Source organism: Macrotis lagotis, chromosome 1, assembly GCF_037893015.1.
Source record: "Macrotis lagotis isolate mMagLag1 chromosome 1, bilby.v1.9.chrom.fasta, whole genome shotgun sequence".
NCBI lineage: Eukaryota > Metazoa > Chordata > Mammalia > Peramelemorphia > Peramelidae > Macrotis > Macrotis lagotis.
In genome coordinates, this window is record NC_133658.1 from 835241370 (window position 1) to 835264460 (window position 23091).

General features: G+C 38.3%; 2 protein-coding genes across 3 annotated transcripts in view; both read left to right on the forward strand.

Annotated features, from left to right (window-relative positions):
* LOC141508564 (ecto-ADP-ribosyltransferase 5-like) overlaps positions 1-176 on the forward strand; it is a 44927-nt gene extending 44751 nt beyond the window's left edge. Inside the window, exon 5 of the mRNA XM_074217304.1 lies at positions 99-176. The gene's annotated coding sequence lies outside the window, so the exon portion shown is untranslated. The remainder of the gene's footprint in view (positions 1-98) is intronic.
* On the forward strand, positions 119-22568 carry LOC141508563 (ecto-ADP-ribosyltransferase 5-like). Of its 2 annotated transcripts, none has more exons than XM_074217302.1 (5): positions 119-187; positions 4668-4751; positions 8738-9500; positions 10703-10735; positions 22505-22568. In XM_074217302.1, the coding sequence occupies exons 2-5, from the start codon at positions 4686-4688 to the stop codon at positions 22546-22548; spliced, it is 906 nt and encodes a 301-aa protein (XP_074073403.1). In that variant the 5' UTR covers positions 119-187; positions 4668-4685; the 3' UTR covers positions 22549-22568. The 2 variants fall into 2 exon arrangements, with proteins under 2 accessions (XP_074073403.1, XP_074073402.1); XM_074217301.1 differs by lacking the exon at positions 22505-22568 and adding an exon at positions 11226-12195.
* Positions 22569-23091: the final 523 nt, after the last annotated feature.

Sequence of the window (23091 nt, forward strand, 5' to 3'; positions counted from 1 at the left end):
TGCTTTTCCTGCTCAACAATTACAAATAAGCAATAGGGTAAGGAAGTGGCTTTATCTCCTGCATGTTAAAGTCAGCTCATTTTCTTTTTTTTTTTAAGTCAGTGCATTTTCAAAAGCCAGAATAATAGTTGACAGAGAGAGAGGGGCCCACACCATCTCAACAGCAGAAGAAAATACAGGATAAAAGGTAAGAGAAACAGAAAGTATTTGATATGTGTTTGAGCTGTGAATGTACACAAAGGTAGGCTTGCTTGAGTGTGTGAGTGAGAAAATTATAGGATTGTGGATAACCCCTTCTTAGGGATCATAGATCAAAGAATTAGAGCTAGAAGGGAACATCTAGCCCAACTTCATTATTTTACAGATGAGAAAACTGAGGCCCAGAAAGAATACAATACTTGTCCCAGTCACAAGAACAATAAGTGGCAGAGACAAACATTGATCCTAGGTCTTCGGACAGAAAGTTTTTCTTTGGCAAGAGGGCTGGGTCAGAGAGTTTGAAGAGGTATTAAATGAGGTAAAATTAAAGAGTCAGACAGAGGATCTGGGTTTGAATCCAAGTTCTGCTTCTAATACCTGAATTGGTATTCATTCATTTTTAGTTGTATCTGACTCTTTGTGATCCCATTTGGAGTTTTCTTGGCAAGAAACTGAGTGGTTTACCCTTTCCATCTCTAGTTCACTTTACAGATGAGGAAATTGAGGCAAATAGAGTTACATGACATGCCCATTTTCAAGATAGTAAATGTCTGAAGCCAGATCCAAACTTAAGATGAGCCCTTTTGACTGGAGGCCTTGTGCTTGACTCACTGCACCACCTAGCTGCCCTCATATCTGAGTAGCCTAGACAAATAATTTGACTTGACTAGGCCTCAAGTTCTCCAACTATAAAATAAGAGGGTTGGACTAAATATCTATATTTTAATTAAGCACTAAATCTTTAATTTAGTGACTTGGAGGGATTGGTGAAGTTTCTTTGAGTTTAGGAGGTATGGGTGTCTATTAGGAAATAAAGATAAAGATAAATAATTGGGGGAATAAAGATAAACGAATAAATTTGGGACATGTTAAAGTATTCTACTTAATGTGTTTAAGATGCACTGTGACCCAATGGAAAAAGCACTCCTTCTAAAGTCAGAAGGACCTAGGTTCAAATCTCTATGACCTTATACCAAGAATTCAGTCCTTCTGAGTCTCTATAGTCTAATCTACAAAAAAAAAAATGGGGCAAATGGTGGTGGTAGTGAATAAGATGACATCTAAAGTCCTTTCTACTTTAAATCCAAGAACAAATAAGTGAGCATGAGTTTGGGGCATTGCATATAAAATTATGGGAGGGAAAGGGTATGTGAAAATAAGAGCAGGATGAGAATTTGAATGAGTAAGTTTAGGGATGAGGTTGGTTATAACTGAAATTGGATAATGAAGTTAGATGTGGCCTTGTAGGAAAATTGTATCCAAAAGAAAGTAGGTGAAATAGTTTCTGATCTGGTCAACCTCATAAGAAGAGTATTGTGTCTTATTCTGGACACCTAGGCATCTCCATCCACACTTCTGCATAACTCAGTACTTAGTAGTATCAATGAAAGAGAACAGGGCAATACTAGTCTAGAACTTCATTCTTGGATGATCATTTTGAGGCTAATGTTGAAGCAGAATGGTCCCTTTCCAACCATTAAAACTACCTCCCCAAAGGGAACAGACATATTGAGAATGAGACTAGAGAGCATTCAGGATTTCTCCTGTGCATGAGGAGAAAAGAGTAAAAGTGTAGGTCTCAAATAAGATCTTTTCTTAAGATCTAACCCTTGGTCTCTCTGATATAACTACCTAGCTACATAACTGGGAGGAGTTATTAATGAATTAGCAATGATTAATGTGATGATGATGTTCCTCACAGCTGACACTATATTTTACTTCTTCTTACTTTTATACATCCCTCCATACCTCAAAAATACTAACTTCTCACCTCTGCCTGCATCTTGGAATCCCTGGTACTCCTCAAAGCTCATTTTATATTCTATCCCTTTCCTTCTGCAATGCCTTTCCTGATCTCCTGCAGCTGATAATGCCTTCTCTTAAAGTATCTTGTATCTATTTATCTGTCTATGTATAGATATTGATGTTTACCTATCTACCTGATATATTTATCATCTCCTTGATTAAGGATTATTAAAGTATAAGTTTATAAATATTAATAAGTAATAAAGTCTAAAAATTAGTATTAAAAATCTTGTATTTATTATGTAAGTATATATTATCTATGTATAGATACTGTTATTAGTTATATTTGTCATCTCCTTGAATAAGGAGTATTAAATTATCAGCTTATAAGTATTAATAAGTGATAAAGTAGAATAAATAGAAAATCTATTTATATGTATCTTGTGTCTATGTATGTAAGTGTATATATATATATGTATAAATACTAGTATCTATCTAAAAAAACCTTGTATTTACTTTGTATATATCTTCTCTCTATGCATAGAGACTAGTATCTATCAGATGCATTTGTCATTTCTTTGAATAAGGAATATTAAAGCATGTGTTTATAAGTATTAGGATTAAAATATAAGGAATATTAAAAGTTTCTTATATTTATTTTGCATATATCTTTTTACCTATCTATGTATAAATATTGACATCTATCTGTAAGATATTTGGCATCTTTAGACAGGTATTAAAGTATAAGTTAATAAGTATTAAATAAGGAGCATAAAATATGTTCTGTTTGTATCATTAGGCAAAAATCACAAAGTCACAGATTCTTGAGTCATTTGAAGGAATGAGGAACCTATCATACCTTGCAGAAATCTGTTCTATGTTTTGACAGCTCTGCCCATTAAGAAACGCTTCCTGAAATTAAGTTGAATTCTAATTTTTTTACAACTTGCACCCTGGTGCTAAGTTTCATAAAGAAATGTCTAAGACTTTCCAAACATGCCATTGTCTAATCCTTGAAGATGGCAATCATGACTATATATCAGTCAGCCTATATTCAAAATTATAATAGAGCATATTTATATGATGCTTTCAGTATTGCAATGCTTTTTCTATGCCTAATACTACTTGGTCACATAAAAACAATGCCAGGTATTATAATAAATGCCATTTTCAACTCTTCAGTTAAACTTACCCCCATATAACAAATCTCTTGCAAATCTTATTATTTTTAGAATTCTCTCACTTATGTCTCCTTTTTTTTTTTACAAGACAATGGGGTTACGTGATTTGCCCAAGGTCACACAGCTAGGTTATTATTAAGTGTCTGAGGTCCAATTTGAATTCAGATCCTCCTAACTCCAGGGCTGGTACTCTATCTACTATGCCATCTAGTTGCCCTCATATATGTCCCCTTATAAATTTTTGAAAAACATTATCCACCTCCAAAGAAACAGCCAAGTCTCAATACAGATCAAAGCATACTTTTTCTTTCTTTTTCCCTTTGCGTTCTCTTTTGCAACATGGTTAATATGGAAATGTGCTTTTAATGACTGAACATGTATAATGTAAATCAAAGTGTTTGCCTTCTCAAGGAGAGAAAGGAAAGATGGGAAGAGGGAATGATGTAATTGAGGAAAAAATAAAGTTAAAAATTCTTAGAAAAAAATTATACCGATAAATATACATGTGTGTATGTATGTGCATGTATATAATATATAACTACATGTATATACACATATATCCCTTCTACATGGGGATATGTGTATATATATATATTACATTATATCTACAAATACATATATTGTGTGTGTGTGTGTGTGTGTGTGTGTGTATGTGTGTGTACCCTTTCTCTCTATTCACTCAGTCACCATCTTTGTATCCTGCTTTGGGTTAGTTCAGACCATCATCATCTCATTCCTGGACTATCAAAACAGTCTAGCTGATCTCCCTGCTTCAAGTTTCTCCCCCGTCTAATCCATCCTACTAATCAAAAGTCTAATCATGTTCCATGGCCTATTCAACATAAAGTTCACCATTTGGGATTTAAAGTTCTTCACAATCTGGCATCTTCCTACCATTCTACTCATCTTACACCACTCTCTTTCCTACACTTCCCAGACATTCTTGCAGCTAGTTTCTCAGAAACATCATTCCATCTTTGCAATCACTGTCTCCCAAATCTGGAATGCTCTCCACCCTCACCTCTGTTTCAGATTCCCTGGCTTCCTTTGAAACTCAATTCAAATTCCATCTTCTACAACTGGTCTTTTCTAGTCCTTAAACTGTTAGTGACTTTCTTCTGAGATTATCTTCTATTTATACTATCTAGAATTTGTTTACATGTTATCTCTCATTAGAATGGGAGCTCTCAGAAGGTTCCAGTTATTTTAGCTTTTTTTTCTGGATCCTCAGTGCTTATGTAGAATAGTGTTTGACCTAGAGGAAGTGTTTAAGAAATGTTTATTAATTGACTGACTGATGATCCAAGGAGTGGAACAGAACCTAAGTGCTAAAATAATAAAGAGCAGAGAGAAATCTAGATGGGCTGGGGTAGGGATGAGGTCAAACTCCCTTATTTCTTAAGGTGAACTTGGATAATAATAATTATAATAAAGAGATCTATAATAGAATATCTTACATAATAAATAGATGAATAATTTCTCTACCTTAGAAAATTATAATTCCCTATGTATATTTAAAACCTTGTTATCTGTCCCCTGCAGCACCCAGAGAAACTGGAGATGAAGTGCTTTCTCACCATTTCTGTGATTTCCTGTGTGATTCTCATTTCACTGCAAATTCCCCAGGTATTGTTACACACATACACACACACACACACACACACACACACACACACACACACACACACACACATACATACACACATAGACTGCTTGCCACCTTTTCCTTCTCAGCCCTGAAAATGTCTTGGAGTCTACAAGTCAGCTCCTAATTCCAGGTATAGCAGTAACAACTTTCCTCAAAAATCATTTCCAAATAGATTTTTAGCATTTTGAGATGTCTTCTCCACTGTCTTTGCCCTTCCTACCCAACCTCTACTGGACTGGGGGCAAAATACTGTTTAGGTCCATCTGCACTCACCTCTTTTCCTCAGCAAATTCTTCCTCTCCTTAGACATCTTCCCAAAGTGTGCCAGGCCATTCTGGCTTCTGTCCTAGAAGTAAGGGATAACCCCTTACCTGTTCTCCAACTCAATACAATTTCAGAAATAAACTCAGCACTGAGGTATCTGTCCAAGTGGACAACTTTGGTATTATCCTCCTCTAAACAGAACAAAAACAGAAAACTATGCCAATAAGATAAAATGTAAACACTGCAGCCTTCCTCCACTATCAGATACTGACTTTCCTATTAATAAAATTATTTTTTTTTCATTCTACTTCCCTTCGAGACAGTTCTATCTAGGAGATGATGTCATGGGTTCAGAGCTGGTTTCAGAGCTGGAAAGACATGAATTCAAATTCCATTTTGGGTTCATAGTGACTAGATGATTCTAGGCATGTCTTTTAACCTCTAGTGTACTGGACAATTCTCTAAGACTAAGTTTCAGAGAATACACTGACCTGACTTAGCAGAGAGAGCTTCCTCAACTGGAAGTGCCCTAAATCAGTGAAACCACAGGTCAAATTTCTATCTCCCCTTCATATACTCTGTGCTCATCTGGACCAGACTAATCTCCATGCTTTAATTGCAGCTTGCCCTCTATAAGTATTCAATCAGTTGTCTCCACTCAGGTGCCTTCTTTTACCCAAAACCTTCCCAGACCCTTCCCAGCTAAAAGCAATCTTTCTTTCTATTTTTCTTAACAATAACAACAATAATGACAATAGCATTTCTAGAAATATATTATATAAACATTTAATATGTAATACATCTTTAAAGTTTATAAAGAACTTTACAGACACCTCATTAGATGATCCTCATAAACAACACCGAGAAGTCAGTGCTATTATTATCGTCCCCATTTTGCAATTAATGAAATTGAAGCAAAGAGAATTTGAGTGACTTGTCCAGAGTCACATGGTTAGTGTTTCAGGCTAAATTTGAACTCAAGTCTTTGTGACTCCAAGTATAGCATTCTATCTGCTGCTCTGACTGACGAAATACCAGGAGACTATTTATTGAGTGTATTTTAAACCTCAAAGTGCTACCTAATTGCCAGCTATTATTACAAAGATGGAAGGAAAATAGAGCTGTCCTCATAGAGCTTAGGCTCTACTCAGAATCTGAGTGTACTTCAATAAAATGGTTTAGAAGTAGGTATGTGTCTGCCTGCTCAACCAGCTTCCTATTGTCCAATTTATCTGAAATCACACTTCTTTGTATATATGTCTCTATCTCCTTACCCTCATTAGGTTGTCAGTTCCTTGGGAATAGGGCCTAAAGCATCCATCCTAATATCTCAGTGATCAGGGTCCTATACATATTAGGACCCTGACACTTGGGTTTTTAAAAACTATTCTAGAAATCTTCCCCTCCAATTACCTTCCATGCTATAAGTTGGGCAGTTGCAAAGATTAGTTTTTCTGCTATATCTGAGGAGACAAAGCAAAGTGCTTTTTACTGATTGTTGTTCAGTCATTTCAGTCATATCTAACTGTGACTCCATTTGAGATTTTCAAGGCAGTTTGTCATTTCCTTCTGAAGTACAATATTAATATTTATGTAATCCCAGTATAAAAGGGGTCCTTGACACCTTTCTGGGCCTTGAGAAACTCCTCAGAAATATAAACTTGCTTAGGAACTTTTGGGTCTGAGAATAATCTGACCAGACCCAAATGCTTGACTCTGGGATCATGAGATATACCATAAATTTGTCTGAGATACACAAAACGCTCTTGTTAACCTAATCATTTTGCTCTATCTGTAAAATTTCTGCTTTCTCCCAAAACTGCCTCCCCTTCCCCCAAATGCAACAGGAACCATGAAATTGTAAATTCCATTCACCTTGAACCTATGGGAAGCCTGTGAATCTGTGACTCCCTCTGTCTCAAGAAACATGTTAAGACATAAAGAAAGATCTAAGCTAGGCCATATATTTGCATGTTTGTGATAGTCTGACAAGGAAATATATTTAACTATCTCTGCTTCTATATCCTGCTTGCTCACAATAACCCCCCCCAAAAAAAATACTATAAAAACCTTGCTCTCTGGACACTCGGTGCTAAATGCTTTGAGGAGGTATCACCACATAGTCATTGGTAATAAAATGTACTCCCCAAAATTCATAGCTTGGTCTCCATCTCACTTTTTTGGGTTCAACACTTCTCCAATTCATTTTATAGATAAGGAAACTGAGGCAAACAGAATTAAGTGATTTGCCTAGGTTCACACAGTTTAAAGCACCTGAGGCTGAATTTGAACTTGGGAGAAAGAGTCTTCTTAACTCCAGGTCTGACACTCTATCAATACCTACCAATACTAATAATAGGCTTCATAGCTTAGACACCTCCCCTGCCCAGGTCAACAAGAGTTTTGTTTATCAGGAAACAATGAAAAGGAGTCAGAACTCATCAGTTCAAATCTGTCCTTCTGCTTAAAACTGTTCAAGCCTTTGGGCAAAATCAGTTCAACAACCTGGGTCTCAATTTTCTCATTTGCAATAGTTTGAGAAGCAGAACAATGGCCCATTCATGACCTCCTATTGACACATGAAGTGGGACCCCTCTAACTGTGAGCCTCTAATGCAAAAACTGACTTATCTGGCCTTAATTCCTGCTCTGATGAGTAGTTTAGATTTGCTGGAGAAGAGAATACAGAGAGGAGACTAAGGTAAAATCAAGCTAGGAAGGTAAATATTAGCAAACATTTTAAGAGTGACACAGCCTCCTGTATGATGAACATTGGCTCATCACTGGAGCAGAAGGAAAAGTTTAGATGGGGATAGATAAAACTAGGCCCATGCCCTAGTAGAACTCACAGCCTAGAAGGGAGATACTTGCACCTCAAGGGAAGGAGATATTCTCTTCTCCCCAACAGAATGCATAGAAATGCATAGAAAATCTTTGAATCCAATAAAATGACCACTGGACTTGACATAAGGAGACACTTAGATTCAAATTCAAATTCTAATACTAGCTATGGAACTCCGAGCAAGGTACCTCCTACCTTTGAACCTCAGTTTCCTCCTCTACAAAATGAGAGCAATAATAACGCATAATCCATGTAGTTCGATATCTCTATTTTGTTGTTATTCAGTTCTTTTTCAATCAAGTCTGCTCTTTGTGACCTCATTTGGAGTTTTCTAGGAAAAGATTCTAGAGTGGTTTGCCATTTTCTTCTCCAGCTTATTTAACAGATAAGGAAACTGAAGCAAACAGGATTAAGGCACTTGCCCAGGGTCACGAAACTAATAAGAGTCTAGAATCACTCATGTCTTCCTGACTCTAGGTCCAGTGCTCTAACCACTTAACCACTCTCATTTTATAATTGAGGGAAATAAACCCCAGGAAGATAAAGCATTTTAGAAGTAATAGCTATCAGAGGAAGGATTTGAACCCAGATCTTTTGACTTTAGGGCCAGTGTTCTTGCCAATTTACTATACTGCCTGTCAGTCAGTCAGTCAACAAACATTTATTTATTGCCTACTTTGTGTAAAGCACTGTATTAAGAGCCAGGGATACAAAGATAAACAGGGATAGTCCCTGCTTTCAAACAGCTCATGCAGAAAGCTGGGGAGAAAATATAATGTTTTCTAAACCAATAAAGCCAATTCAATTGGCCAAAAAGCCCAGAACCATATCATTTCTTTTGTCTCCTTTCCCACCATAGACAAGAAGCAAGACAATTACCCTTGACATGGCTCCAAACACTTTTGATGATGACTACACCAACTGTGAGAAGGACATGGAGCAGATTGCCCCCTTCCTGCTTGAGAAAGAGATGGCTCAGCACAAGTTGTTCAGACAATCATGGGAGGCTGCCACAGTTTCTTTGAAAAGTTATCAGAACCTCTCCCTTCCCCCAGGCTTCCAGACCCAACATGCACTGGCTGTAATGGTCTATACCAACTCATCCAACCCACTGCATAGGGAGCTGAACTCAGCTGTGAGGGAAATGGGCAAGTCTATTGAGGTCTACATGGAGCAATTTCCTTTCAAGGCCTTGCACTTCTACCTAATGCGGGCCTTACAGCTGCTGAGAGCTCCTGAGAGTTGTAAGGAAGACTCTGGACAGGTGGTATACCGGGGCATAAGAAGCATCCACTTTGAGCCCAGAAAACCTGGAGATAGTGTCCGCCTTGGTCAGTTTGCCTCCACTTCTGAAGACCAGAATGTGGCCCAGAACTTTGGCAATGCCACCTTTTTTACCCTGAGCACATGCTTTGGGGCCTCCATCAAGGAACTCTCAGTCTTCCCCAATGAACGAGAAGTGCTCATCCCCCCCAATGAGGTCTTCCAGGTGTCTAACTTCTCCCAGGATGGAAGCCGAAACCTGGTGACTCTCAGAAGCCTCAAACAGACATGCAGTAACTTCAACTGTGCCTATCTGAGGAGTATTAACCACAACAAACTGGAAGGTGGAAGACTGGAGAGTAAGAAGGGGAGGGTCATGGTATAGAAAGAAAAAGAGAAGGGAAGGGGAAGTTTCTTTAGGCATCATGGTGGAGCTCTAGGCCTTGGATGTGAAAAAACTTGACTTCTAGTTCCAACTCTGACACTAATTAGAAGTTGAGCAAAACAAGACCATTTTTCCTCTCTAGGCTTCAGTTTCCTTCACAAAATGAGAGGGTTGTACTCATTGGTCTTTATGGTCCCTTCCAATTCTGAAATTCTATTATGATTTGTGCTTGGTTGCTGACTTTCAGTTGACCATGCTTATAAGATATAAAAAAAAAAATGGATTGTAGGGGTGGCTAGGTGGTGCAGTGGATAAAGCACCGGCCTTGGAGTCAGGAGTACCTGAGTTCAAATCAGATCTCAGACACTTAATAATTACCTAGCTGTGTGGCCTTGGGCAAGCCACTTAACCCCATTTGCCTTGCAAAAACCTAAAAAAAAAAAAATGGATTGTAGGAGACCTAGATGTTGAAATTCCCAAATTTTCTAGAGTCCCTATGTGACCTTCAGCAATTCTCCCCTCAGAGTCTCAGGTTTACCATTTTGAAAATGGGAATGGTATCCCCTGCATAGACCTGTCAAGGTCTAATCAGATCATGAATGTACAAACTCCTTGTGAGTTAGAAATCAAGGTACCCAAGTGAAGATTATCATCTTACCACATGCAGCTATTATGTAACTCTGTCTGACTTAGTATCAAAGTTCGGACCAAACTCTTTTATCCTGTGACTTGAGGTTGGGATGGGGACAGGTAAAAGAAAAAGTAGTCATGTTCCCATTTTCCAAAGGGAAAACCTGAGGCAAGAAGAGGGGAATCTTAATATCTTCTCCTTACTCCAATCCCATAATGTGCCATTAATTTATATGTTTAGCTGTGCTTCAGAGGAATGGATAGATAAGGCTAGATCCCTCTTAAAGCTCACCCTCTCAGATGGGTATTACATATACCCAACTATTGTTATATAGGACATAAGCAGAAGAGAGCATAGGGCTGAGGGATCTCAGAGCAGGAAGGATGCACTTAGAGCTGTGGGTTCTAGGAAGCTTTCCTGGGGGAAAGTGGCATTTAATCCCAATCTTTCTGTTCTACAGAAATGATATGCTACAGTAGCATAGATTTGGGTAGGAGGTGGGGAGGGACCTAGTGGGACTGACATTCTTTTTCTTTGCATTTCAGAAGAAAAGGGTCAAAACTGTATGGTTAAATCAGGTAGGATATCTGATACTTCCATCCATAAATCTGTTTTCTTCCCATTCCTGTATTCCTCTCTTCCATGTTCCCTCCCTTTCTCAACTCAGCCTGTCCCTCTCTCTTTGCATCCCTCTCTTCCTGGTGCACAGTAGATATTTAATTAATGCTTATCATTATCCCTTCTCCCAGATTCTCCATTTGCCTCTCCTTACTTCTTTCTCCTCTCTCCACCTCTTTTTTCCTCATTTTTCATCTCATTGATTCATTTCCTGTTCTCTTACTTTCTCCCTCCCCTTTCAAGTCCACCTCTTCCTCTCCTTTTCCCTCTCCCTGTTTCTTTTTTCCATCTTGTTATACTACCTTTTCTCCCTCTCCTATTCTCTTTCCCCTTTCCCAGCTTTCTATTCTATACTTCTTTGTTTTTTTCTCTTTTCCCTTCTTCTGTTTCTCTTTCCTCTCCCTGATCCTTCCATTCCTTTCATTTTCTCCCCATCTCTTCTCCTCACAGGAAATATTAACAGCATGGTCCTTGGAAAGGTGACATCATGGCTTTTTGTGGGAAGTCAACTTCTGCTCCTCAGAATTGGCTGCTTAAATTCTTCATAGATTTTTAACTTTTTCCTGCCCTACTCGCAATGACCTCCCTCATCTCCAATCATAATAGATGCCCCCATCAAAGTCATCCACAATTCTGACAAAGTACTACAAAAATGATAACCCTCCTTTGTCCCCTGGTGGTGAATATTCTCATTACATCCATTCACCACCTGGTGATTCCTACACAAAATCCCCAACTCCAGGGTGGCTTGTCAGATAGGGCTGCCTTTTCTGGAGACTCCAACATCTGTATGGCTTCATGTTTCAATTATATAACCTATAATTATCTGTGAAAAGGAAGTAAAGGATAGAAAAGACACAGAATTAGGCTTTGGGACATGGACTTTCTTGCCTTTGGACTACCTAGAATGCCATCCTTTATCTGGTCAAGTTTCCAAATCCCCTCTACTCTTCTAGGGCTAACTAGTTCTGCTCCAAAAAAACCTCCTCTTCCAGGGAGCTTCAACAAGCCCTCTTTGCCTACCCTACTCATTAGCAGTTAGTCATGGACAACCTTATGGTATATCTTATAATGGGGATGTTTAATCTTTTTTTTTCTTTTAATCCAGATGTATGATTTCATTAGTGTAAGGAATTCTGGATAAGAAAACTATCTCTATCATTTCACTGTGCAACTTAGTGCCTTGGAGAGTTGTCTGAGAAACTGAGAGATTACATGATTTGTCCTGGGTCACACAGACAATATATTTACACTTCCAAGTCTAGCTGGTTAAGTCTCTACACACTATATAATAATGTCTCTAAGGGAGGCTAGGTGGCATAGTGGATATAGCACTGGCCTTGGAGTCAGGAGTACCTGGGTTCAAGTCCAGTCTCAGACACTTAATAATTACCTAGCCGTGTGGCCTTGGCAAGACACTTAACCCCATTTGCCTTGCAAAAACCTTAAAAATAATAATAATAATAATAATAATAATGTCTCTGTGATTTTATTTTATGAAACTTTTTGTTTGTATTGTCTCCAATATGTCTGGAGTCTCTGGAAGACCTCTGTTTTTCTTCACTCACAGCATGGAAACACAGGATTTTAGCCCCCAAGAAGACTTCAGATCCAACACTACCTACCCTGTGCTGCCTCACTGGTACATAAGACATAAAACACTGGTACATTTACTTTTTCAGTCATTCACTGAAGCAGAGCCTAGAAGCATAGGGCTTTTATAAATGAATACCACAGACCTACACTCACATGTAGATCCAGGACCATAAATTTCATACACACACACACACACACACACATACACACACAGACACACAAACGCACACACCTCCCAGCTCTCTTTTTTCCCCTGTAAAAACAACGGATTATACCAATTGGATCTCAGTGCTTCTGAAATACTGTTATCTGTGTGGGAAGTCACTGAAACCCAAAGCCACATACAGTCTCAAAGCTCAGATAATCAGAGAGGTGTGCCAACTTCTGCCAACCTCACAATCCACTTGTTCATGCTCTCCCCTTCCTGTGGAGACCCACAAATAGTTTTACCCTTCTCATATCCTCACTCCATAGAATCTAGTTCATGACTTCTCATTCTCTCATTAGCAAGCTCCCTTTCTATTTTATTTACTCCCCACTCTTCACTCATGCCCCAACTTCTTCTGCACTTAGTAGGCACAAAAAAGCAAGTCTTGCAAAGAAAATTCTATCTTTGGCTACCAGGAAGCCTAGCTTCTGCCCTTGAGTCCTTCCTGGAAAGACTACTTTATACCCACCCTATTTCCACCCTTCTCTCAGTCCCCTTCCCCTACACCCCCACCCCGATCTTATTCATTGTGGATCTTGTTAAAGCCCCTCAATAGTAATTCAAGAAAGAGTGCAATTCAGAGCAGGAAATGGCAAATCATTCCAGCATCTTTGCCAAGAAAAGTCCAAAAGGAGTCACAAAGAACCTGGCAGGACTGAAAAATGACTGAATGAAGGATGGCAGCTCTCTGTTGACTCCTAAGTGCTAAGAATTCCCACTATACCCATAATCTATTTTCAAGTTTCTGTCCCATAGTGATAGGGTGTTGGGGATTAATACTATCTCTGAAACCTGTTCAACCTAAGAGCAAAATCCAGGTTTGGGATTTTTAGCTTTGTAATAGGTTTTGTGTTTTGTGCTAGGCTATGTCACTAATATATTTAGTTTTTACTAATTCCATAATCCTTCCTTTGTCCTTTATTTGCCTTTTGAAGGGTTTTTAAATCACCAGGAGCTGTTTAGCCATATCCAATAGCTATGAGTGGATGCCTGCTCCCAACAATCTGCTGGCACAACCTTTCAACAAAGACAACAGTAAGGGCTTCTAGTGGTGATGATCACACACTCTCTAGACATAAAATCACAGAATAGGAAGAATAGGAAGGACCTTATCGGAGCATCTAATCAATCTATACCTAAAATGGATCCACACCATAACATACCTTACTATCAACCTCTGTACAAAGTCCTCCAAGGAAGGGAAACTCAGCATCTTCCAGGAAAACTTATTCCACTTATCAGTCTTAATGACTTATTCAGTCACTTTTTCAGCCTTCTCCAGGCTCTTTATGATCCCATTTAGGGTTTTCTTTGCAGAGAAACTAGAATGGTTTTACCATTTCCTTCTCCAATTCATTTGACAGATGAGGCAACTGAAGCAAATAGGGTTAAGGGACTTGCCAGGGAGTTGTCCTGACTCCAGGCTAAGCACTAAATCCATTTTGCCACCTAACTGCCCCATTCCACTTAGGGATTTTTCTGAAATCAAACCTAAATTTTTCTCTTGGTAAATTCCTTCTATCCCTCATATATTTTATCTCTGAAGTCAAACAGAACAATGACAACTGAATATTAGTTCTGAGCATCAAGAATCCTTTAAAAGAATGACTAAAGATATAGTAAAAGACCTGAATACAAAACTGACCTCAGACACCACCTGTGTAACTTTGGGTAAATCACTTAAATACTATCTGCCTCAGTTTCCGAAACTGTAAAATAAAGCTAAACTAGCACCTACCTCCTAGAGTTATCATAATATTTGTAAAGTGCCTAGCATAATGCCAACCTGAGTTTCTTTTTTTTTTTAAGGATTATGTCTTAAATACAAAACACTCTGGTTCTCCTTGATTGGCAAAAAGGGGTCCTATCCTGAACTAAATAAATAAACAATTATTTAGTCATTGCTTGGGCTGTGATGACTCAAAGTGTAAATAACCATTGCTTTTGCTTTGGTTAGAAACCCAGAATGTCTTCCCTTCTCAGATTGATTTTGGTTTGGGTTTTTTGACTAAAGAGATTATTCTTTGCCTCATTTCTTACCTCTTCTTAATCACTGATTGGGCATTGTTACAATCAAACTGAGGCCTGGGAAGGACATTATCTTTAAAAAGTCAAGCTCTCCCATTGAATCCAGGGTTAACTCCACTTATCCTAATCTATATCTTGCCACTAAACCCAGATGGCTCCAGAAGAGAGACTGAGGCTGGTGACTTGGCACAGCCCAGATTCATGTAAATCCAATCACCTTCTGGTGTCATGGATCTCTTTGAGAATGAAGGACAAAGGGTGGCTTGCTTCTTTCCTCTAAGATAAAGACTAAGAAACCAAAGCCCTGCCCGCTTTCTCCCTACTTCTTTCATGAGGCAGGATGAACATTTGCACTCTTGGTGACAGATACATAATGCTTCATTATCCAGGATTCGATCCTGTCATACGGTCATCAGATGATAACTTGCCACAGTAATGATGTATTTCCCTGAAGAAAGAGTTTCATAGAGGCTGGGGAAGATGGATATAGAAAGGAAGAAAAAATGAAGTGGGGAAAGAAGAGGTGTGGAGAGGGAAACAAGAACATGGAAATGGGGGTGATGGGAATAGGGAGATGGGGAAAGAGGAGGATGAAAAATTTTCACCCCAAAATGAAGAATAAGATGTCACACACAAATGTCATGAAATTGACACTAGATCATGGGCACTTATGTTAAATATTTCTTTCCTTATAGAATACTAGATCTAGAAGGCACGTTAGAGATCAGGGTCTTTCCAGGAAGTAGTTTTATGAGAATTGAGATGAGAGGACTGGGCCCCTCAAGGCTACAATGATTCAATTCAACAAAAATCAATTAAGGCTTTAATTAAATCCATGTATATAACTTACTAGGCACTGTGAGAATACAAAGACAAAAAGGTAAGTACTACCTGTCATCAAGGACCTTATATTTTAGTAGGAAATAAATATACTTATAAGTAAAATACAGATACAATCATTTGATTTGATGAGGCAGTATAAAGAGCTGGAAGAGTTCCATGTACTAGGTGACTGCATTGCACTGCAGTCTTGAGCAAAGAATACCAAAAAGATGATCAGGATGACTCTCTGTCCCAAGGTACTTGAGTTCAGCAACAGCTGAATGGATCCCATGTCTCAGATTGATATAGGTTCAGGGAGCAAAGGCTCAGAAAATGTTGACACTTCCCTGGTAATAGAGTAAATGTTACTGCCCTTTGGTGTATTCTGGGCTTAACATCTAAGAAGGAGTAGAGCATAGCATAGAAGACTCAGCTGGATACACACAACATATGTGAAAGACATCCACGTAATCAAACCAATGCCACTCTGCCACCAAGATTCTTTACCTGGTTTTCTTTTCATCCCTCCTACTGACACACTCAGTTCTATAGCCACCAGGTAAAGGCCAGATCAGGAAAAAGGCACTCAGGTTCCCCCGTTTTTATACATGGGCAAAAGGCATGAGAGTAAGGAAGAGACCAGAGTCTTTGTTAAGGTTGATAACAGTAATTTCTGACTTACTCCTCCCTAAGGTCATTTACCTTGACTCCTTGACTATATCAGCATTATCCTTTCTCTAATTCCCTTATCCCCACTGAGAAGAGAGGTATGATCTAACTTCTCTGCATGTACCTGAAGAAAACTGGATCCCACCTATGAGGATATGGACACCTTCCCTATCTGCTAGATAGCAGTATGGTGGGAAAAGTATTTGTAACAGTTGCCTGTTAGAAAATGTCATTTCCCCTAAGTCAAATCTTTGGACTAAAAGTCTACATTATATGCCTCAGTCAGTACTCCTTGTTGGCCTTGCTACTCCACACTTTGGGGAAAAAAATTTCAGGGATTCACTCAAATATGCTTATGACTCAGATAAAGAAAATGTAATCTGATCAACAGTTTTCTTCATGAATGAATGAATATAAATTTACTAAGTATATATTGGGTTCCAAGAACTGTACCCAGTGTTGACAATGCAAATGACAAAGCAAGACAATCCTTGATCTTAAGGAATTCATATTCCAATGGGGGAAGACAACATAAATATGGTTTTGGTGGTTAAAATGGGGTATTTGGGACTGAGAAGTCATAGGGATGGTCAGTGGAGTTATAAGGTAATTGCTTAACATGTTCTTTTCTGTAATTGGAGTGTTATCCTCAGAGAGAAACAGAAATGAGTGTGGGGGAGGGAGAGATGAATGGAGGGAGATAAGTATACCAAGTGCTGGTATCCTATGAAAATGACTAGAGGGCAGCATAGTGGGTCTGGGTTGAGAGATGGAGAACTCCTACCATTATTTGTTCCATGGTCTTGGGTACAAACAAGGTCATAATTATGCCTTTTCTGAGGCACACCTCAATAGACACCTCCCCGTGGATCATGATGACTATAAAGGAAACACCACAAACCGAGGGTTACCCACCCCAACACCATCCTACACTCTCCAGCGCTCAAGTTGAAAGCTAGCTCATCTCAACCAATTCCAACACCTAGGCCAGTTCTCACCCAATCATCCTTTTCTACATGTAGCAACCCTCCACCAACTTTCTGAAATCTGAAATTACACCCTGAAGAACTGTGATAACTCATTAGCCTACATGCACAATGGCAAAAAGTAGGGAGGCAAACCATATTTGTGCTTAATCTCCCAACCTGCTTCACCCAAGGTCAACTTTCTCAGGAGATACTCCTCCTCTTCTCTTGAAGTAGTTGTTACCAAAAGTAATTAAAATAATCTCTGGTATTTCAACAAATTTATTAAATTTATTAAATAAATTTCAACAAATTTATTAAATGCTGTATTAGGTCTTAAGAATACAAAGGCAGGGCGGCTAGGTGGCATAGTGGATAAAGCACCGGCCTTGGAGTCATGAGTACCTGGGTTCAAATCCGGTCTCAGACACTTAATAATTACCTAGCTGTGTGGCCTTGGGCAAGCCACCTAACCCCATTTGCCTTGAAAAACCTAAAAAAAAAAAAAAAAAAAAAAGAATACAAAGGCAAAAATAAAAGTGTCTACCATCAAGGAGTATTGTATTAGGGCAGTCAGTAGGGAGAGAAAGGCAGTTCACTCTGTACCACAATAAGGAGCACATAATGGAAACTTCATAAAAGTTTGTTGATTGATTGCTATCAACACACAGCTAAGTAGGAAATTCTAGGGATGTCCCGGAGTCAGCTCATACTAGCTTAACCCCAGAGAGTCAACTGTTAAGTTTTCAGTGTAGGCATTTACACTGTGGAAATCTACAAATGCAACAAATCAGGATTTGATTTATTTTTTTTTGATTTTCTAGATTTAAAAAAGTTATAGAAAAGGTTAACAAGGCAGATTAAACAAGACTGTGTAATGTTTTGAGCTAGCTGGTTGTTAAAATATTTACCTTGGGGCTTTTTTGGGGTTTTTTTGTCCTTATACTCTTTTTATTTTGGCAAGGCAGTAGGGTTACATGACTTGCCCAAGGTCATATAGCTAGGTAATTATTAAATGTCTGAGGTTAAATTTGAACTCAGGACCTCCTGACTCCAGGGCCAGTACTCTACCCACTATGCCACCTAGCTGCCCCAGGTCATATTCTTGAAGAAGAGCATGACATCGGGATGATATCATGAAATGTATGTGAATTAGATTTGAAGCAGGGAAGTTGTGCTAAGTCATTAGCCTCACTTTCTCTTCCAGAGCCATCTGCATCCAGTGGCCAGATATGAATCAGGACAACTAGAGATGGCCCTGGAAGAGAAGCAATCAGGATAAAATATTTACCAGTAGCCTTTTGCACTCCCTTTGCACTTTCATGCCCTGCTGGAAGTGATGTATTATCATTTGCCCATGACCACCCTCTTTTCCAAAAGAATTATCCCTTGAATAGTGGCATAACCTTAAAGGACTCACCACAAAACACTTCTGTTCATAGCAAAAGAATAATAGTTTTTATCTTATCTTAACTCCCAACCTAGTTCTTTATCTTGAGGCTCCCTATCCCCAAGGGACTGTTAGCTTGGATTCTATTTCATTTTTACAGTTGTGTGGTGTTCATGGACCTCTAGAGTATTCAAGTGTCAAACCTGGTATCAAACCTTATAAAAGTTAGACCCTGGAAGAAGGGGCCTCTCAGATCATGAAGAGCACAGACCTTCAGTAGAGGAGACCATTGACCCTTTAATAAAGTGTCATTGGCTCAGAGGTCTGCCTCAGTGATTTTTCTTGCAGATTGAGCAATTACAATCCCCACAGCAAACAAATCTATTAGACTTGCTAGATCATCTTAGGAAGAATATCTAGCCAATCTGTCCCCAAATTTTTTATTTAAACTCTTCTGCAATATTTAGATTAATGCTTCTTCTTGCAAAAGAATCTCAAGTGGGGGAATTCATTGATTTATCTGAAAAACCATCTCTTGTCTAACTGTATAACTAATTAACTCAACAGTGCCTCATTTCCTGTGAAGATTCTAAGTACAGGAGTTCTAAATACAGGTCCAATTCTCTGGAGAGTAACACATGAAACATCTCAAAGTTTAACATGTATTACTGTCATTTTCTTCATTACTTTCATAAGACTAGACAATAAACAAAACATTAAGCAAATCAAACCCTGATTTGTAATGTTCACCAATTTCTGAGATAGAAATACATTAAAAAATTTTAAATTGTGACCTCAGATACTTAATACTTAAGTTAGTTGTGTGACTTTGAGCAAGTCACTTAATCTTGCAAAAAAAAAAGCAAAAATAAAAAAAATTAATTGGCTTTCTCTCAAGCTGGTTCAGCTGGCTTTAGCATATCCTCAGTCAAAATTAATTAACAATGGGTAAAGTGAGGGTGTTGGAAGCTGATGATGTTCTCTCAGTACTCTTTTTGGGGTATAAAGTTCAAGATTTTTCCATCTTTGATATCTTCTCTTTAAAACCTTTATTATCACCTTCAACATAGATAGCCTCTGAGTATATTTAGTCTAATCCAGTTGCTTTTCCCATGTGTTCTCTTTAGTGCAAAAGTTCTTAAGCAGTTTTGTCCCAAGGACTGTTTTGGCATTCTGGCAAAACCTATGAACTCCATGGAATAAGGTTTTTAAATGCATAAATAAAAAAAGATTACAAAGGAAAACAGGTACATTAAAATAATACTATCAAAATATTTTTTAAAAAACCAAATTCCTGGTCCTGGGTAGATAGCCCCTATGTATATCACTGGTCCTCCCTCCTCCATAAGCACATCCAGGACTATGACCTCGAAAAAAGTTTGGTAATAAAAAAATCTCTTTTGTTCTCATTCTGTTTGTCTTTCTTTCCTTAGAATAATTTTACTTTCTTAGGCTTGTCTGTCTTGAAACTCACCTTACCCACCCTCACGAAAAATTACTTCAATTTTTATGGGATGTTATTCTCATAAACCTCTGCATCATCTTTGTCCATGTGATTTTACAAATTTACAAATTACATTTCACCGTTTTATAATTAAAATACTTGATTGCCAATTTTTTTCTACTTAGCAAGTCAAGAGTTTACTAAGATGCTAAAATGTTTAGACTCCTTTGGTTATGGCAATTAACTAATATCAATTAAAGTTCTGGAAGATTTTGCTGTAATCTAGGTCTGTGTCTTTTCTGTTATCCACATGCCATTTTTCACATCAATTTGTAAGAATATAGCAGGATTGGACTGTTTTCATTGATGACCCTATTTTTTTTTCTTATTTTATCTGTTCTTGCTTGATGCTAATTTTACTCTTTGCCTTAAAAAGTCAACAGTAGATTTATCAATGATAAGAAGGCTGCCAGGGGAAGGGAAAAAAACATTTTAATGCTGGACACTGTGGAAGCACTTTACAAAAAAACTCATTTGAGAAATAAGACTAGAGATTGTAAATTATTGCATATATACTTCCATTACTTGTGAATCATTAGGAAAGGGGAAAAGGGAAGGAAATAAGCATTTATGTGATGCCTATTATATGTCTGGATCCATTTTTTGTTGTTCAGTCAGGTCCAACTCTTCTCATTTCACAAATGAGATAAACAGAGTGAAGTAACTTTGCCAGAGTCAGACAGTGAAGCAGCATCTGAGGTTGGACTGGAATTCAGGTTTTCCTGACTCCAGACCCTATAGTCTTATCCACTGCACCCCATTGCCAGGTACCAGGCTAAGTACTTTATAGATATTTTCCCACTCCAGCCCTGCCTGGCTTCAATTCCAAGAAACAAGTTGTCCTTCCAAGGTTAAACTCATCAACTCTAATCTCATTATCATGTGGCTAATTCAAGTCTTGACTGATAACAACACATCTCTCATTTTCATCTGACCTGAGAACTGATGGGTGGAGTACCAAACTCCTCCCAATCCCTTCCTTTATTCTTCACAGAACTGGAATAATGCAATAATGATGTCAAAAAAGAGGGTTTTTTTTAATTATTTACAGAAGAAAAGTTTAAAAGGAAGCACCATTTTGAAAGTAACAAAATTTATATATGTATAAGCAAGCAGAATGAAAAATCTCAAGAAGTACTCTTTTTGTGTTCTGTTGTGTGTATCATAATGTTCTTTCTTTTGGTTTTTAAGTTTGGAATTTTTTTTTTAAAGAAAGCAGTGGGTGATCTAAAAAAATGTTGTTTCTGCTTGTCCTTCATTCTCAGAAGGACCATGACATCAGGAAAGTGATACCATGACTTGCCAATAAATTGTATTTAAGTGAGGGAGGGCTGTACAAAGTCACCAGACTCACTTTCTCCTCTGGAGTCATCTGGGTCCAGTGGCCAGATATAGATCAAGATGACAGAAATGACCCTGACTACATTAGATAGATCTTTAAGCTAAGTCTTTCCCAGCTTTCAGTTTGACTAAGGCAATACCCAGTGATCGAGGCTGGTAAGAAAGAAATGAAGCAAAGCATGATCTCTTAGTCAAAAAAAAAAAATCAATCTGGAAGGGAAAGATGCTCAAAATTTCTGGACAAAACAGAAACAATTGCTAGGTACACTCACTCTGAGTCATTGGGGCCCAAACAATGACTAAGTGGGCTTGGGAGAACCCTTGTTGGCCAATCAATGGGAGTCAGAATGATTTGGATTTAAGGCATGGTCCTGAAGAAATCTAGTCAGCAAATCCCAATTGCCAGGTTTCAGCAATCAAAAATTATATTCCTTTAGGCAGAGCACCCACAGATAAGAGTATAATTCCCATGTGAACAGAGGGAGATGAAGAGAGGGAAGAGATAGATAAGAAAAATAATGAAAACTTGCATAGGAGATTTTTAAGGCTATTATCAGGTATTCAAATGGTAAAGAAGAGTTGGTGGGCCTGGGGATCAGCCAGTAACAAAATGAGTGCAACTGATTGAAAACTCCTAAGCTTCACAACTGTTCACACTATGGCACAAGGAAAGAGAAGAGCTGTTTGGATGGGTATAATAAAGTACCCACCTTCAATAATTACATGAGGCTCAAATGAGCCTTTATAAAATACTTTGCAAACCTTAAAATGCTCTATGAATCCTGGATTTTTATAAAATACAGATGGATCTTCTATGGAAGCTTTGGGAGAACATCCACAAAGAGTTCCCTAGGGGGACAGGCATGGAAGAATTTCTTTTGCACAGCCTGCACACACATGGATAAGAACATTAGATAAAGCCACAGATGTGTTGAAATGCTTGTAATACAATCCCTGGTATGAGACTGTAAACCCCATGAGGCCAGGGACCTCATTGTATAAACTTAATTTATTCAAACTTTGAACAACCCTCATGGTCCAGCATAAGAGTTTGTACAGAATAACAAGATTACTCGACTAAATGCACTCTAGAACAAGGGTTAAAATAGTATCCATTCCATGAACTTTATTTTTAATATTTTAGAATTATTTCAATAGAGCTGATTTCCTTTGTAATCTTTCTATTTTATTTTATTTTATGAACAGAAAACTATTCATCTGAAAGGGGGTCACAGGTTTCACCAGACTGATCTCCAAAGGAGTCCAAGGCTAAGAAGGTGTGAATTTGTCCAACCCAACTGAGAACCTGGGCTAGGATGGAGCTTGAAGCTAAGCAGCTCACCTGCCTCTGATCCATTCCAAGCCCTTGACTACAAAGTTTAAAGTTTAATCTGAATTAACATTGTTACTAATATCTCCTCCATCCCTTTAAAGTGTTATCTGAATTATTAACATTGTCAACAATATCTCCTCCTTCCCTTTAAAGTTTAATCTGAATTATTGACATTGTCAACAATATCTCCTCCATCATTTTCTGAAATGTAGCCAATCAATAAACAATCTTTCACACCCTGACTGTAGGCTTTTTCCCTTTGCAGGCGGTGTAATGCGCACACTGACAATTGAACAATTCTCTAGCTTTGGTTCCAGAGGGCTCCAGGACACAGGTCTCCCGCCTTGCTTATGCTAGGGTCAAGAGATGGCAATAGAAAAGAGGGGTTATGGGTTCATGCAAGGTCAAGCCAGGGGCACTTCTCTGATGTGCACTGACAGAGATTCCCCGTAAATATTTA

What these genes read in the sequence shown, in the direction of transcription:
- LOC141508563 (XM_074217301.1), top strand. Translation starts at nt 4,686, where the DNA reads ATGAAGTGCTTTCTCACCATTTCTGTGATTTCCTGTGTGATTCTCATT. An exon ending in TTTCACTGCAAATTCCCCAG is followed by an intron (nt 4,752 to 8,737) that starts GTATTGTTACAC and finishes TTCCCACCATAG; the next exon opens with ACAAGAAGCAAGACAATTAC. An exon ending in AAACTGTATGGTTAAATCAG is followed by an intron (nt 10,736 to 11,225) that starts GTAGGATATCTG and finishes TTCTCCTCACAG; the next exon opens with GAAATATTAACAGCATGGTC.